The sequence below is a fragment of the Doryrhamphus excisus genome, chromosome 2, assembly GCF_030265055.1.
Source record: "Doryrhamphus excisus isolate RoL2022-K1 chromosome 2, RoL_Dexc_1.0, whole genome shotgun sequence".
Classification (NCBI taxonomy): domain Eukaryota; kingdom Metazoa; phylum Chordata; class Actinopteri; order Syngnathiformes; family Syngnathidae; genus Doryrhamphus; species Doryrhamphus excisus.
This window is the reverse complement of record NC_080467.1, coordinates 12,451,567-12,466,503: the sequence shown is the minus strand read 5'-3', so window position 1 is coordinate 12,466,503 and position 14,937 is coordinate 12,451,567. Positions and strand designations below refer to the sequence as shown.

The window sequence follows — 14,937 nt, the reverse complement described above, 5'->3', positions numbered from 1 at the left end:
CCTCACACTGCAACCCCACCCACCACAGAAAGGAGATCCATTTTTCTCCTGTACTGGGGAGGAAAAACACATTCCCCTAGTCAAGTGTGGACACCTGCGAAAATAACGTAACAAATGAAAGGGATGTATTTTTTCTTCTTTTTGTCTGTGTGAAAACATTTCCAAGATGGAGGTCAGTGTTGTTGTGCCCTCAGATAGAAGAGCTGCAGGGGGAAAGGGAAGAGACCCACCACTCAAAGAGAAGCGTTATTATTTCAAGTCAAGTAACTACTATTAGTAACAGAATATTAGTCAAGTTAAAAAATAAATACAATTAGTAAATTAATAAAAAATAATATTTGTCAAATATTAGTTATATTATTTTTTTAAATAAAATAACACATTTTTTATATAAAATAATATTAGTAAAATATTAGATGTATTAGATTTCTTTATAAAAAAATATGTTTATATATAAAATATTAGTAAAATTATTGTAAAATATTATACAATTTATTTGTATACAATTATTTATATTATTATTACATTACCATATATTTGGTTATTTATATTTTTGTTTGATTATTTAATATTGAATTGTTATTATTAGATTTTATATTTTTATTGTATTTAACTTTAACTTTACTACAATACAGTATTAAATTAGTACTACTACTAAGTCAAGTAACTACTATTAGCAACTGAATATTACTCAAGTTAAAAAAATAAATACATTATGTAAATTAATAAAAAATAATATTTGTCAAATATTAATTAGATTATTTTTTAGGTAAAATAACACATTTTTATATATAAAATAACAATAGTAAAATATTAGTTGTATTATATTTTTTGTAAAAAAATATTTATATATAAAATATTAGTAAAATTATAGTAAAATATTATAACATGTATTTGCATACAATTATTTATATTATTATTATTACATTATCACATGTTTGGTTATTTATATTTTTGTTTAATTATTTAATATTGAATGATTAGATTTTATATTTTTATTGTATTTAACTTTACAATACAGTATTAAATTAATGTATTATATTATAGTAGTATCATTATAGTAATTATTGTGTATATATATGATTATTATTATTGCTATTCCATTTAAAAATGGAATTAGTTATTAATAAATAATACAAAAACCTGTGTGTAAAAATAATGCCAATATTTCATTGAACACTTTTTTTTAAACACATATTGAACACATATTTTAATCTGAATTAATGTAACACGAAACAAAGTATTTGAAGTGTAAAAATGTGAGGTACTGCCATATAAATTGTTTTGCAGTAAACAAAAAAAATGACCATGACTTCCAAAGCAGCCCTTTAAAGTGTATGAGGATTACAGCATGAGCCTAAGTAGTGAGTCCCATTTGAATACAATCTTGATAGTGAACGCACAATGCAGGGGAGTGAAATTACTTTTTCACTGTGGGTTCTTATCTAAAAAGTTGGCACTGGGATAAATTCAAGCGAGCAAGAGTAAAGAGCACAGAGGGTGGGGGGGGGGGGGGGGGACTAAAGCAAAAGAGTCATCGCTGTCTGGCTGTGGAAGATAAGCAGGGAAAAGTCAGCATGAGATGACAGCAAAATGGAATCACAGCAGGGAGTCGTGGATTTATCTGTTTGATCCTAACTGCATATAAAAGGGATTATTCTTATGCTTCAATATGCATTAACAATTCATATTGGTGTTGACTTTACTATTGCCGTCCTGAGGAGAACCTATAGACATACTGGACATGTTTGTTTACATCAAGTCAAGCACGTGTTTACTACAGCAACCGAAGAGTCTTTACTGTCTGCAGCCACTCCAAAAAGGCGTCTCGGGAAGCTTTCCACCAAATAGGACGTGACCCTGCTACAGTGGGGTGCAGCCGACAGCATCAAATTACACAATCTATCCGACTCAAAAAGGGATCACAAGGAAAGCCATTAATCTGTGCTCATTAAAAGATTCACTCTTGTTTTTTCATACAGCTCTTAATCTTTAAAATGGCTTATGTTGTGGTTCACAGCGCCCTCTGATGGCATATTTGTAACTACAGAAGATGAGTTCTACCATACCTGTACCTGCTGGGCTCCCAAGCTGGGAGAAGGGCTTGTTCTGGGCTGGGGGGCTCTTGAATGCAGACGGAGCCACGACGTTGCCGTTCCGAGGAGGCGGAGCTTTGGAATATGTTTTGGCTGCAGGCAAGGCGGGCATGCTCTCGGATGTTTTATCCATAACATCGCTGGGAAATAAATACACACTCGGAATAAATCACAATTTAGTATCAAATGTGCTGTTCACGTTTTATGACAACCCCCACTTTAGAGTGTATAATATTGTGACTTCATTCAAATCTCAAAATGCTTTTGTCAATTTGTGTGTGGTTATAGCAAGGAATAGATACAATGTGAAGAAAAGGCAACAGGAAGGAAGAAAAATAGATATTTATTGAGATGACAGATGTATTCTATTGTGGTTAGCACAGAAAACAGAAAAGAAACAGGAAAATTAGGCACAGGATACAGAAAGTGTGTAGCAGCACACATAACCGCATTCAGTAAATACAAATATACACCAAAATACTATGTCAAGTTGGGTTTTTTTGTGTGTAAGTCAGAGCAAAAATATATTTCAGTTCATTGCACAAAAAGCAGTTATGATACAAACTAAAACACAGCATTGCCTCCAACATAAGACTATGGAGCATTTTTTTCCATCCATTCATTTTCTAGAGGCGGGGTACACCCTGGACTGGTGGCCAGCCAATCACAGGGCACATATAGACAAACAACCATTCACACTCACATTCATACCTATGGACAATTTGGAGTCGCCAATTAACCTAGCATGTTTTTGGAATGTGGGAGGAAAAACCGGAGTACCCGGAGAAAACCCACGCATGCACGGGGAGAACATGCAAACTCCACACAGAGATGGCCGAGGGTGGAATCGAACTCGGGTCTCCTAGCTGTGAGGCCTGCGCGCTAACCACTCAGCGTTTTTTTCTCTCCAAAAATGAAAGGTCGTCAGAGTGTTTCTTACCGTCACTCTCACACACCAGTGACACAAAGATCCACTTGTGGGGAAAAAAATACAATTAGTAAATTAATAAAAATAATATATGTCAAATATTAGTTATATTATTTTTCAAGTAAAATAACATTTTTTATATATAAAGTAATATTAGTAAAATATAAGTTGTATTAGATTTTTTGTAAAAAAAATATTTGATATATAAAATATTTGTAAAATTAGAGTAAAATATAACATTTATTTGTATACAATTATTTATATTATTATTACATTATCATATAGTTAGTTATTTAAATTTTTGTTTAATTATTTAATATAGTGGGGAGAAAAAAGGTGAGGTTGGGTGAGTTAACAAACAATAGAGGAGGTGTCACAAATAATTGTATATAAATACATTTTATAATATTTTACTATAATTTTACTAATATTTTAAATATAAAAATATTTTTTTACAAAAAAATCTAATACAACTTATATTTTACTAATATTACTTTATATATATATTTTTTTTTATTTTACTTAAAAAATAATATAACTAATATTTGACAAATATTATTATTATTGTGTTATATTCAGGGTCGTCTTATATTGGAGTCAATGCCTTAAATGAAAAAAAACAACAACTCCCGCCTACACATTTAGCACCTTGGCGGAAACACCGTGATGCCAATCCCTGAGCTTGTTGTACTTGTGTTCTACAACTTCTGGGTCCAACTTGTTCGCCCTGATCCATGATGTCACACACAAATACAACACAAGAGAGAGACACATCGGCAGGTGAAAAGAAGGAAAGTCAGGGACAGGTGGAAAAGATGATGTCATCTCAAGCTCGCTCATGTTTTTCAGCACGTACCGTGACAGGCACACTATGGTAATGGTTTTATTTCATTTGAACATGCATCAGATTACAATTGAGCGCATCCCATAATCAGTTCCCAGTTCCACATGTCCAAAAGGAGTAGGAAGAAGCAAAGCTTATTAAATCCTACCCCTCCATCTGGTACTTTTACAATCAGTAACTGTTACATTTGTTCACTTCCTGCTTTCCATAATACAGTTTTTTTTTTTAAATAATGTACCTCGTACCGAAGTACGAGGTGATATGACCATCCAATGACATAATGTGTACCATAGTAAGTGTCAATATAGTGATATATATAGCACATCATGACTGGTTCAAGACTCTTCATCCTTGTATTTAGCAAACATCAACTGCTTGTATTGTTTCTTGAATTGGCTCATCGTTGTGCATTGTTTGATTTCCTTACTCAATCCATTCCATAGTTTGATTCCACATACTGAAATGCTATGGCTTTTTAACGTAGTCCTAGCATAGAAGTGTTTCAAATGTACTTTTTCCCTGAGATCATATTTCTCCTCTCTTGTAGAGAAGTATTGGATGACATTTTTAGCTAATTGGTTGTTTTTAGCCTTATGCATTACTTTAGCTGTTTGAAGATGAACTATATCAGCAAGTTGAAGTATTTGTGATTTTAGAAATAAGGAGTTTGTATGTTCTCTGAATTATACTTACTGACCTTTTTTGCAGTACATTTAGCGAGTGAAGATTGCTTTTATAGTTATTAGCCCATATTTCCACACAATAAATAAGATATGGTAGAACCAGAGAGCAATAAAGAGTGTGGAGTGATCTCTGATTGAGAACAAATTTTGCTTTGTTCATTACTGAAATATTTCTGGCCACTTTATGTTGTATATTTGTAATATGAGGTTATATATATATGCATTATTATAGCTGTTTGAAGATGAACTATATCAGCAAGTTGAAGTATTTGTGATTTTAGAAATAAGGAGTTGTCTTTAAGGACATACTGCAGAAACACCACTCAAACATCTTCTATGACAGGAGCATTCTGCTGTTTTTAAGGATAGACTGAAAAAAATAGCCAAAGATTCCACTTACTTTTTTCCATTGTTGTCAGGAGCCTCCTCTGCAAGACAAAACGAGAAAATAGAAAAACAAATTCAAGTCAAATTTCTGAACTGTATACGTGTTTCAAGAGCTACAGTGCATGTCTGTCCTGTTTTATACCTCAAGGGCACTTACTGGTCTAATCTTAAACTGTTTCCAGCTGTTTAGGACGCATCCTTCAACCTATTCCCGCTCTTTTAAATGAAACTTTGTACATGTTACACATTTAAAATCCAAGTCATGAAGTTGGTACACACCATTTTCAGTGCCGGTGAGCTGGGCCAGGATCCGGAAGGAGCGGGATTGAGAAGTACCGGTTTTCGGGTGCCAGTCTTCAGTGTCCTCGATCAGTCTCTTCTTGCTGGCCTCACTAAGGGCAGATGCGTGATTCATGTTGGAATCTTTTCTGTGAATGCAGATTAAAATTGTGAATTACGTCAGTGGCTTCTTTATCCAAAAATGTACTGTTTTGTTTGTGTTGTTAAGAAGTTATACTAATGGTCACAACATGGTACACGTGCTTCAATCAACCACATTGACAATACCCTGCCTCGCCATAAGATAGCGATATTGCACTTCATAAAGTAAGACCAAACAGGGAGGGACACCCACAATACTAAGTTTATATACAGTATTACCGATTTGTGTTTCTAATTGACTTTGTAGTTTTAGTAGTACAAGTGCAGTAGTACAACATCTCTCCATCACAATATTAGTGTTATCTTTGGAATAGGGAGAGTCTTAATGCAGGAGCACATCAATTTGTGCAAGTAAATATGTTTACATGCACACAGTTCAAAAGGCGGTCCAAAAGGGTGCAGTTCTTAATCTGTGTTTGATTCTAAGTAATCATAGCCATGACAAGTCTGGCTGTCCTTAACAGGAGCAGTGATTGTGTGGGCGCTGAATAAACAATACAATAACAGAAACAGATGGAACAAGTGTGTGTGTGACTGCACTGGGTCCATAGTGCATAAAGTACAAGCTCTTCATAATACAGTATCTCACAAAAAAAGTGATCCCTCACATTTCAGCATTTGGAATATATTTCCCAAAGGGATAATGCTACAAGCTTGTGTCACATCTGAGGCTACACGAGTGCTGCCAACAGCTCATTGAAGGGGAACAGGGATTCCAAATGTGCTGTGACATTCCCAAGAAGATCATGATCCAGTATGTCCTCTTGAGTGACAATATAAAAATTAAACTTGGATATACTGTAATACATTGTTAGCTTTTATAGCAGTAAATGTTGACTATCCATTGTGTGCAGTTCCTTGAGGAGATATAATAAAACGCTTGCTGAAGCCTGAGGCACGTACTCACTTTTGTCAGTATAGAAAAGCAGGTTGCTAAGTGAGGGCGCAAAAAAAAAAAGGGTGCATACAGTACATGCTGCTGTTAATCATAAACCACAGCAATGTGCACACTCGGGTACAGAAACGATCATTCACAGGACTAACCTATCTGTCTCCGCTCCCCCCTGTTGGCAAAGAAAGGAAACGTAGGAAAGGTTTGAAGGAAAGAAGAAGTATGGATAGATTGATACTTTGGAATTAAAGCCCCCTTCTGAGTGTGCATAGAGACAACCACAACAAAACATGCACACATGCAGCAGCAGAAGCCTTGAAGGAGCTTATAATAATGTGATAAACCAATGAAAGGAAATGAGGAGGATCAGCGCTTTCTCCCAGATGACGGTGCTTCTCACCTTATCAATAAGGGACCAAATCTGCCCGAAATCTGTTCCCAAAGCTCATGACGTGAGGTCAAAACTCACAAAACGTAAAAAAAATAAATAAATACCAAACACAGCTGAAATTTCATGTTGGACATTTGAACCTTCAAGGATAAGACATCAACTTCCTCCACAGACTACCTTGGAATTTGTATTTGGAAAGTGATACATTCCATATTCACCTCAACTTTCTTAGCTTTATCCTGCGGGGAAATGTTTGGTTTCTTCAACACTGGTGTCAAGATTCCTGACACCAACTTGAAACATACCATAAATGATTTCATTATGTCTTTGGCTAAAGGATATGAAAAGTCATTCTAATAAGTTATATACTATATGCATATATCATATTGTTTGGGACTACATTAGAAAGCGGAAAGGATTAACTCAGTTAGTGCGAAGTAGGCATCCAGGGTGCCATCAAAAAAATATATTTATAAATGAAGAATCCCACTTTGCAGAAATTCACTTAATGACATTGTGGTAAATTATAACAGTAAGGCGCAAACTGCTCAGTCAGCCAATGACTTCAATGTAAACAACAGTACACAGAGTGTAAGACGGCAGCTGTTGATATCAGTGGTCTTAGATCTGGTGCTACTTACTTTTGTAAAGCATACACCGTGTGACTATAGGAAAAAATGTTGTTAATTGAGTACTACTGTAGTACTATAGTAGTACTCAATTAACAACTGTAATTAATTGACTGTATAAGCACCAAGTTGCAATTTGGCTTTGGTCTATGTAGATCAGGGTTTTTCAAAGTGTGGCACGCTGAACCTAGAGGTACCTACACTACCACTCTGTTTACTCTTTAGCTTAGAAACTAAAAATCAATTATTCATTCATTCATTCATTTTCTACCGCTTTTTCCTCACGAGGGTCACAGGGGTGCTGGAGCCTATCCCAGCTGTCTTTGGGTGAGAGGCGGGGTTCACCCTGAACTGGTCGCCAGCCAATCACAGGGCACAAACAACCATTCACACTCACATTCATATGGACAATGGACAATTTGGAGTGGCCAATTAACCTAGCATGTTTTTGGAATGTGGGAGGAAACCGGAGTACCCGGAGAAAAAACCACGCATGCACGGGGAGAACATGCAAACTCCACACAGAGATGGCCGAGGGTGGAATCGAACCCTGGTCCTCCTAGCTGTGAGGTCTGCGAGCTAACCACTCGATCGCCGTGCCGCCCAAAAATCAATTAATTAAATTAAATTATATTTTTATGCTATAAGAAATTATTTTAATGTTTTTCTTTATTCTTTTCAAGCTGCTACAGGAAAAGGTTGGAATAATGCTGTTCTTTATTTTTCTAAAGCTGCTATAGGAAAAAGTCTTTGCACTTCACAGACTGCTGTGATATAATTTATGACGGAAGTATGCTGGCACCCAACCCGGCCTCCAATCCATTCCAGTGTTCTCCTGAAGGGAACCATGCTGCCAAGCTTTTGGTCAATCTCTCAACTCCATACTCTGTTCTACTGCCAGGACTTCACCCTGTGGAATATTCTGACAAGATGTGCATTGTGTGAAAACCGTGGTGATGAGTGATGTGTGTGTGGAAGGGAAGGTCTCATTTTCTTCAGTAGCATACAGTTAAATGTGGCCTCAGTGAACCACAGATGCCTCCATCCGTAGCTGCTGACAAAAGCACGAGGAGAAACCCCCCCCTGTTGTGGAAGCACACATGGGACTGCTTTGATTCATGGTACCTACCCGTTGAACTGATCTACCAGACCTTGGCTCTCCAGAAGGCCGCGCCTCTGCCCCATGGCCACCTCGCAGGCGTTGACGTTGGAGTAGAGGTTGATGGGGGAGTTATACACGGACGGCTGCGGGACATTAGGCTGGGAGGTGGGTGCTGTCACTCTGGCCGGGGAGGAGGCCTGAGATGAGGGGGAGGAGGAGGACAGCGTGGATGGGGAGCTGATGCTGGAGTGAGCGGGGGAAGAGTCCGGCGCCGTGAGGCTGGACTTGAGTGGGAATGGGGGGTGTGGCGGTTGAGAGGCGCAAGCTGGCGTGAAAGCGGAGGATTCAGAGGGGATGGATGCTACGGAGGGGAGGGTCGGCGCATCTCTGTCGCCCCCGAACGGCCGAGCTGTCTTGTTGTACGCAGGCTGACTTGACGGCTTTGTGTATGTGGCGTTGGGAGCCGGGTGGGTGACTGGGACGGGCTTAATGATTTCTTGAGGTTCATCCTGCATCGAGGTGAGGACACACATCATGCAGCACACGAAGATACTACTATCAACTACTGCATTCAAAAGCACTGCAAACTCAGTGGTGCGTCGATATCGAAATAAAAGTCATGCTTGTGACATTTAACACAATATGGCCTCTCATGCAAAGCAAATGATCTCAGAAGGACACAGTTCAATTACATGCAGTTCAATTTAAAGGCCAACACCATACCTTAGAACTTCCTTTGGCAGCTCTGAAAGACAGGAAAAAAGGTAAAATTATACTCTGTGACTCAACAATACACCAGAAAAGTCATCTTATTTCTGGACATTGTATTTCTGAGATGCTAATATGATGTGGCAAATCATGGGGTGTTGTTTTACTGGCCTTGACACTATTTTTATTTTGGTTATGTCAGCACTTTTCAGACATGTCAAGGGGAGATTAATTAGATTAATGTGTATTATGGCACTGGAATGCCACCCTCAAGTTTGAAAGATTAATACAATGGACTTTGTTGCACATAAAAATTACCGATAAACGGGGTTATAAGGGACGGTGGGGTAATAAGGGACAATTTTTGGGAAAATGTTTTTTGAACGATTTCTTCAAGAATATATGCGTCTTTGAAAAAAAAAAAAAAAACAACACAAAGCAGCTTCCTGTTGAACATGAAAAGGCAGAATTACATTTTAAACATTTTCACCAAAATTGTCCCTTATTACCCCCAAAATTGTCCCTTATTACCCTGCCATCCATTGACACTATTTGTATTTTGGTTATGTCAGCACTTTTCAGACATGTCAAGGAGAGATTAATTGGATTAATGTGTATTATGGCACTGGAATGCCACCCTCAAGTTTTAAAGATTTATACAATGGACTTTCTTGCACATAAAAGTTACAGTAAAACGGGGTTATAAGGGACGGTGGGGTAATAAGGGACAATTTTCGGGAAAATGTTTTGTTCAAGAATATATGCTTCTTTGAAAAAAACAACACAAAGCAGCTTCCTGTTGAACATGAAAAAGACAGAATTACATTTTAAACATTTTCACGAAAATTGTCCCTTATTACCCTGCCGTCCCTTATAACCCTGTTTTACGGTAATCTGAAAATAATTTTTTAAAAAGTATTGTGAATAAAAGAACACAAAGTTTGCACAAAACGACTCCATCATAGGATCCCACATTTTCCCACAACAATAGGAAAACAGTCAACAAAGTCTAGAGTATTTCCTTTCCAACAGCGGCCTATTAGTGTGCCCCACCCTACAGAGCCAGATGTTGATGTCATTTCTACCTACAGTCCATTTACTGTTTCCACTTAGCAGTTCATATACACAAAGCTTATTTTCCAGCGTGCTTGCGGAACATCAACACGCAGTGCCAAAGAAAACAGCAAAGGGGTGTTGAGATCAAATGGCACATTCCATTAGGAAGATGACGACAAAGCACGCCGCGCAGTATTGTATGTGCCACCGATGGGCCGGAGTGGATTCACACCCTATCTGTCTTTTCTCACAGCAAACTGAACAAACACGAGTAGGGTGGTCCTCTGGTGGACATCTGCTCAACTCTATGCTGTTTTCTGTCTCGCTGCCTGGCGGCTTGCATCAAGGACATACTGTACTTTATGGCATGGAGATGATGTGAAAGAGTTCAGGATGCGATGATGTCTGTGAAATGATAATACAGAATGACGAAATTTCATCCAACAAGATGTTTTCGTCTGGATTTTAATATTAGGGATGAAGAGTAGGACAGGGATATTCAGGGAAATTATGGGGATACTTTTTTAGGGGGTGGCGCCTGACTTCTTTCTTCACAGTTACTGTTATTTTTACTTCTCTACTAATCTAAGTAACATGATCCTCTATATGACACAGTTCAGTTCCAAATGTCCATGCATCCATTTTCTGTACAGCTTATCCTCACGATGGTGTCAGGGGGTGCTGGAGCCTATCCCAGCTGTCTTCACACTCAAACCATTCACACTCACATTCATTCATTCATTCATTTTCTACCGCTTTTTCCTCACGAGGGTCACGGGGGTGCTGGAGCCTATCCCAGCTGTCTTCGGGCGAGAGGCGGGGTACACCCTGGACTGGTCGCCAGCCAATCACAAGGGCACATATAGACAAACAACCATTCACACTCACATTCATACCTATGGACAATTTGGAGTCGCCAATTAACCTAGCATGTTTTTGGAATGTGGGAGGAAACCGGAGTACCCGGAGAAAACCGACCCATGCACGGGGAGAACATGCAAACTCCACACAGAGATGGCCGAGGGTGGAATTGAACCCTGGTCTCCTAGCTGTGAGGTCTGCGCGCTAACCACTCGACCGCCGTGCCGCCCACTCACATTCATATGTATGGAAAATTTGGAGTCGCCAATTAACCTAGCATGTTTTTGTGGGAGGAAACCGAAGTACCCGGAGAAAACCCACACACGCACGGGGAGAACATGCAAACTCCACACAGAAATGCCCGAGCAGGGAATCAAACCCGGGTCTCCTAGCTGGGTGGCCTACGTGCCTAAGTTAACCTGTCCATCACTTTTTTTCTAGGGGAAAAAAGCCTTATATTTGAGTCAGTATATGACTTAAGGGGCCATGACAGCGAAGAGAGCTTAAGTGGTCCTCATCAACCTTGACTTCCCTGCTAACCGCCTCCATCACACACATGGATGAATACAATTCCTGGAGGGAAGAAGAGGAAGGTTAAATGGAGGAATAAGCCTTAGGGATAAAGCTTTCTTTCCATCCTTGAAAAAACAGTCTGGCATGCACGGGACGTTTGAGTGAATGATGGAGAGGCACACGTCTAGTGATTATCACAAGGAAAAACGTTTCTGACTTATCACATCACATGACTTCGCATGGGCTTGCATTATCACAAAATCTTGCTCGACAAGAGCCCACACCCTTTTTAGATTTTACTATACAAAGATAGAAAAAGATGGCTCCCGGCCAGCTACCTGTCCGTCTTACATCATACACTAGATTTGTGGATATTTTTTGTGTGCCTTGAAGACATTTTTTTTGGACCTGGATAATATTTCTCAATATTTGTTGACTTTTAAAGCATTATTCAGACATAAAACCTAAAATAGGAGGAAATAACTTTTCAGTTGCTCCATGGTAAAACTCACACAGCGTGTTGCTGGCACTCCGAGATCTAATGCAAAGAAAAATGTGTGTGTTTTATTGCATAAAAGAGAAAGAAAAAAATGCCTGAGGACTTGATGCCTGGATACCTTAGTAATAAAACACCCATGTCTGCTTTTATAGTGTACACATGCCAAGCAGGAAGTATGCACCCTTGTATCGTATCGGCTGTCACATGCTTCATAGTGATGGAGAGTTTCAGTGTCATTAATCACGAAGGGTGTAATGGTAGGCTATAATCACGGTTAAGGTCAGTGTTCGCTTCATTTTGGGTACGGTAATGCAATACGAGTACATAAAAGTGGTCAGCGTTTGACTAAAAGGGTTTTCAAGCTCTGGCTTCTCTTTGGCATTATAATATACACTTCAAATCAAATCAAATCAACTTTATTTGTATAGCACTTTTCCTGCAAAGAAATGCAACACAAAGTGCTTTACAGAATTAAAACAATTTACACAATTAAAAGGAAAAAAACAAAGAAACAAAAGAAAGCCCCTCCTTCCCACCCTCCATACTAGACCCACACACGCACACACACGCAATCACACAATCACACACAGTAGGGAGACATGGCATGGCACTGAGGAACAAGGAAACGCCACCTTTGGGGCCGTCCACACTGGGAAGAGCTGCAGGCCGTGCCATCGGAGGACCAGCACCCGGGCCCCCCGACTCCGACAGACTGGCGGACCCCCACATTAAAGGGAGGAACCCCCAACCGGCCGGGTCGAAGGGACCCAAGGATGGCACCCCCTCAACAGACCCGAACAGCCCCCAGTGTGGAGGACCCCCCCTGAGGAAACACTCGAGTTAGAAGCTGAAGACTAAGACCCTAACTTGACCCTACTAAATGTACTGTACTATAAAATCTCATTAGAAATACCTCTTAACCACTACGTGTCATGTCATGGATCAAAGTAAAATGCATGATCAGCGTTTCATTGCACAGGTTGACAAATAGGGCCGGTCAGGGAGCCGCGAGTGTTTTTGGACAAGCTCCCGTCCGCTCATACTTGTCTTCCGACCACGACGCCACATGTGGCAAAGGCAGCCAGGAGTCAGTGGGGGCTGCAGTCATCTCTCACGCCCCCCCCCCCCTTCAGTCGTAACCATAGCCAAACCATCTCCCCATCTCGCTGTATGATGAGCCCCTGTTATGCACGTTCAACCCACATGCGCTGCATGCGCTGATTAGAGTTGAAATAAGTAGCCTGCAGTGAAAAACACATCTGAATCATGTAGTAGGGCTACAGTGCTGAACAGTGATTCATAACAGCACTTTTTATTTGAATGCCAAGTGTAAATGGGATATGGTGGTGTAATATCAGAAGGCTATGTGTTTGATAAAATTTGATTACAAATATTTAAAATCCCACATACCACCTCGTACCTCAGTTTGGGAATCACTGGCAACATGGAATTTGGCCCCCAAAATGCCTTAAAAGTCCAACAGAAGGTGTTCATATGTGATGTTACGCAATAAATTGGTTCAGCGAACCTCAAAGGTTATTTTTTTGAGCTTTTTCTTTGGCTTTTATGCCACATTTATTCCATAAGAATGCTAAAAGATGAACCACACATCACTTGTGTGTTGGAAGTAGAGCTGTTAAAAAGTATTGTGTCAACAACACATTAACTGTTAACTAATTAATTTAATTGTGTTAATTTGTTGCGGGGGGCGGCATGGCGGTCGAGTGGTTAGTGTGCAGACCTCACAGCTAGGAGACCAGGGTTCAATTCCACCCTCGGCCATCTCTGTGTGGAGTTTGCATGTTCTCCCCGTGCATGCGTGGGTTTTCTCTGGGTACTCCGGTTTCCTCCCACATTCCAAAAACATGCTAGGTTAATTGGCGACTCCAAATTGTCCATAGGTATGAATGTGAGTGTGAATGGTTGTTTGTCTATATGTGCCCTGTGATTGGCTGGCCACCAGTCCAGGGTGTACCCCGCCTCTCGCCCGAAGACAGCTGGGATAGGCTCCAGCACCCCCCGCGACCCTTGTGAGGAAAAGCGGTAGAAAATGAATGAATGAATGAATTTGTTGCGGGATTAACAAATACATATCATGGAAAGCCACACCTTTCTGTTATGACGATGCTCTTTTTGAACTTTATTCTGACCTGAACATATCAACATCTTCCCAATGACTATGTCATTACTGCAATTCCAACACTATACAGTGTATGTATCTCCAACTCACAAACACATCTCGTTCCTTCATCATCGGAAAGAGACTTCCTGGTTGTCACCTGACACTGTTAACATCACTACAACAAGGTTACAACAATAAGTGGCTATTCTTATCACTCGCTTTGTAACTCTTAGTGCAGAAGTCCGATTTGCTGCATTTCAGTATGCTCAAAAAGACACTAAAAACATGTGAATTCAACTTAATTTGTTGTGTTTGAACGCAACACATAATATCACAGTTAAAGTGTTGATTTGGAGCTGTTAATACATACTATTCATTCATTAATTTTCTACCGCTTCCCCACACAAGGGTGTACCCCCGCCCTGGACTGGTCGCCAGCCAATCACAGGGCACATTAATACATACTAATATGTCAAAATCTTTTTACACGTTTGTGACAATTCAGAATACATAAAAATACAGGAATAACATGACTCTAAAGTCAAACAAAACATCAAGTCAAGAGTTCATCAGTTATGACTAAGAGCAGCTTATTTTTACACGTTTATTGTATTGCCATTATTTTTTCTCCGTCTCCAAAGCAGAGCAGCTTCCTGGATTGTGTTCAAGCAGCTCAGTTTATGAAAAAAAAATTAACATGTGGTTTTATTGCCGTGCACGCTATAGTGTGTTGCTCCATATTATCTTTTAAAACCAGGTGCTGCCAAACATCGAAACCTCTGGGG

General features: G+C 39.4%; 1 protein-coding gene across 3 annotated transcripts in view; it reads right to left on the bottom strand.

The window, feature by feature from the left end:
• pdlim5b (PDZ and LIM domain 5b) overlaps positions 1–14,937 on the bottom strand; it is a 38,047-nt gene that overhangs the window by 2,704 nt on the left and 20,406 nt on the right. The window contains exons 4-8 of one of the 3 annotated variants that reach the window (XM_058055003.1): positions 9,117–9,138; positions 8,421–8,902; positions 5,218–5,366; positions 4,952–4,979; positions 2,076–2,236 (exon numbers count right to left, since the gene is read on the bottom strand). In XM_058055003.1, the coding sequence (XP_057910986.1) occupies positions 2,076–2,236; positions 4,952–4,979; positions 5,218–5,366; positions 8,421–8,902; positions 9,117–9,138 (842 nt within the window). Of the gene's footprint in view, positions 1–2,069; positions 2,237–4,951; positions 4,980–5,217; positions 5,367–8,420; positions 8,903–9,116; positions 9,139–14,937 lie in introns of all 3 variants that reach the window. The other 2 variants (XM_058055012.1, XM_058054994.1) reach the window with 2 other exon arrangements.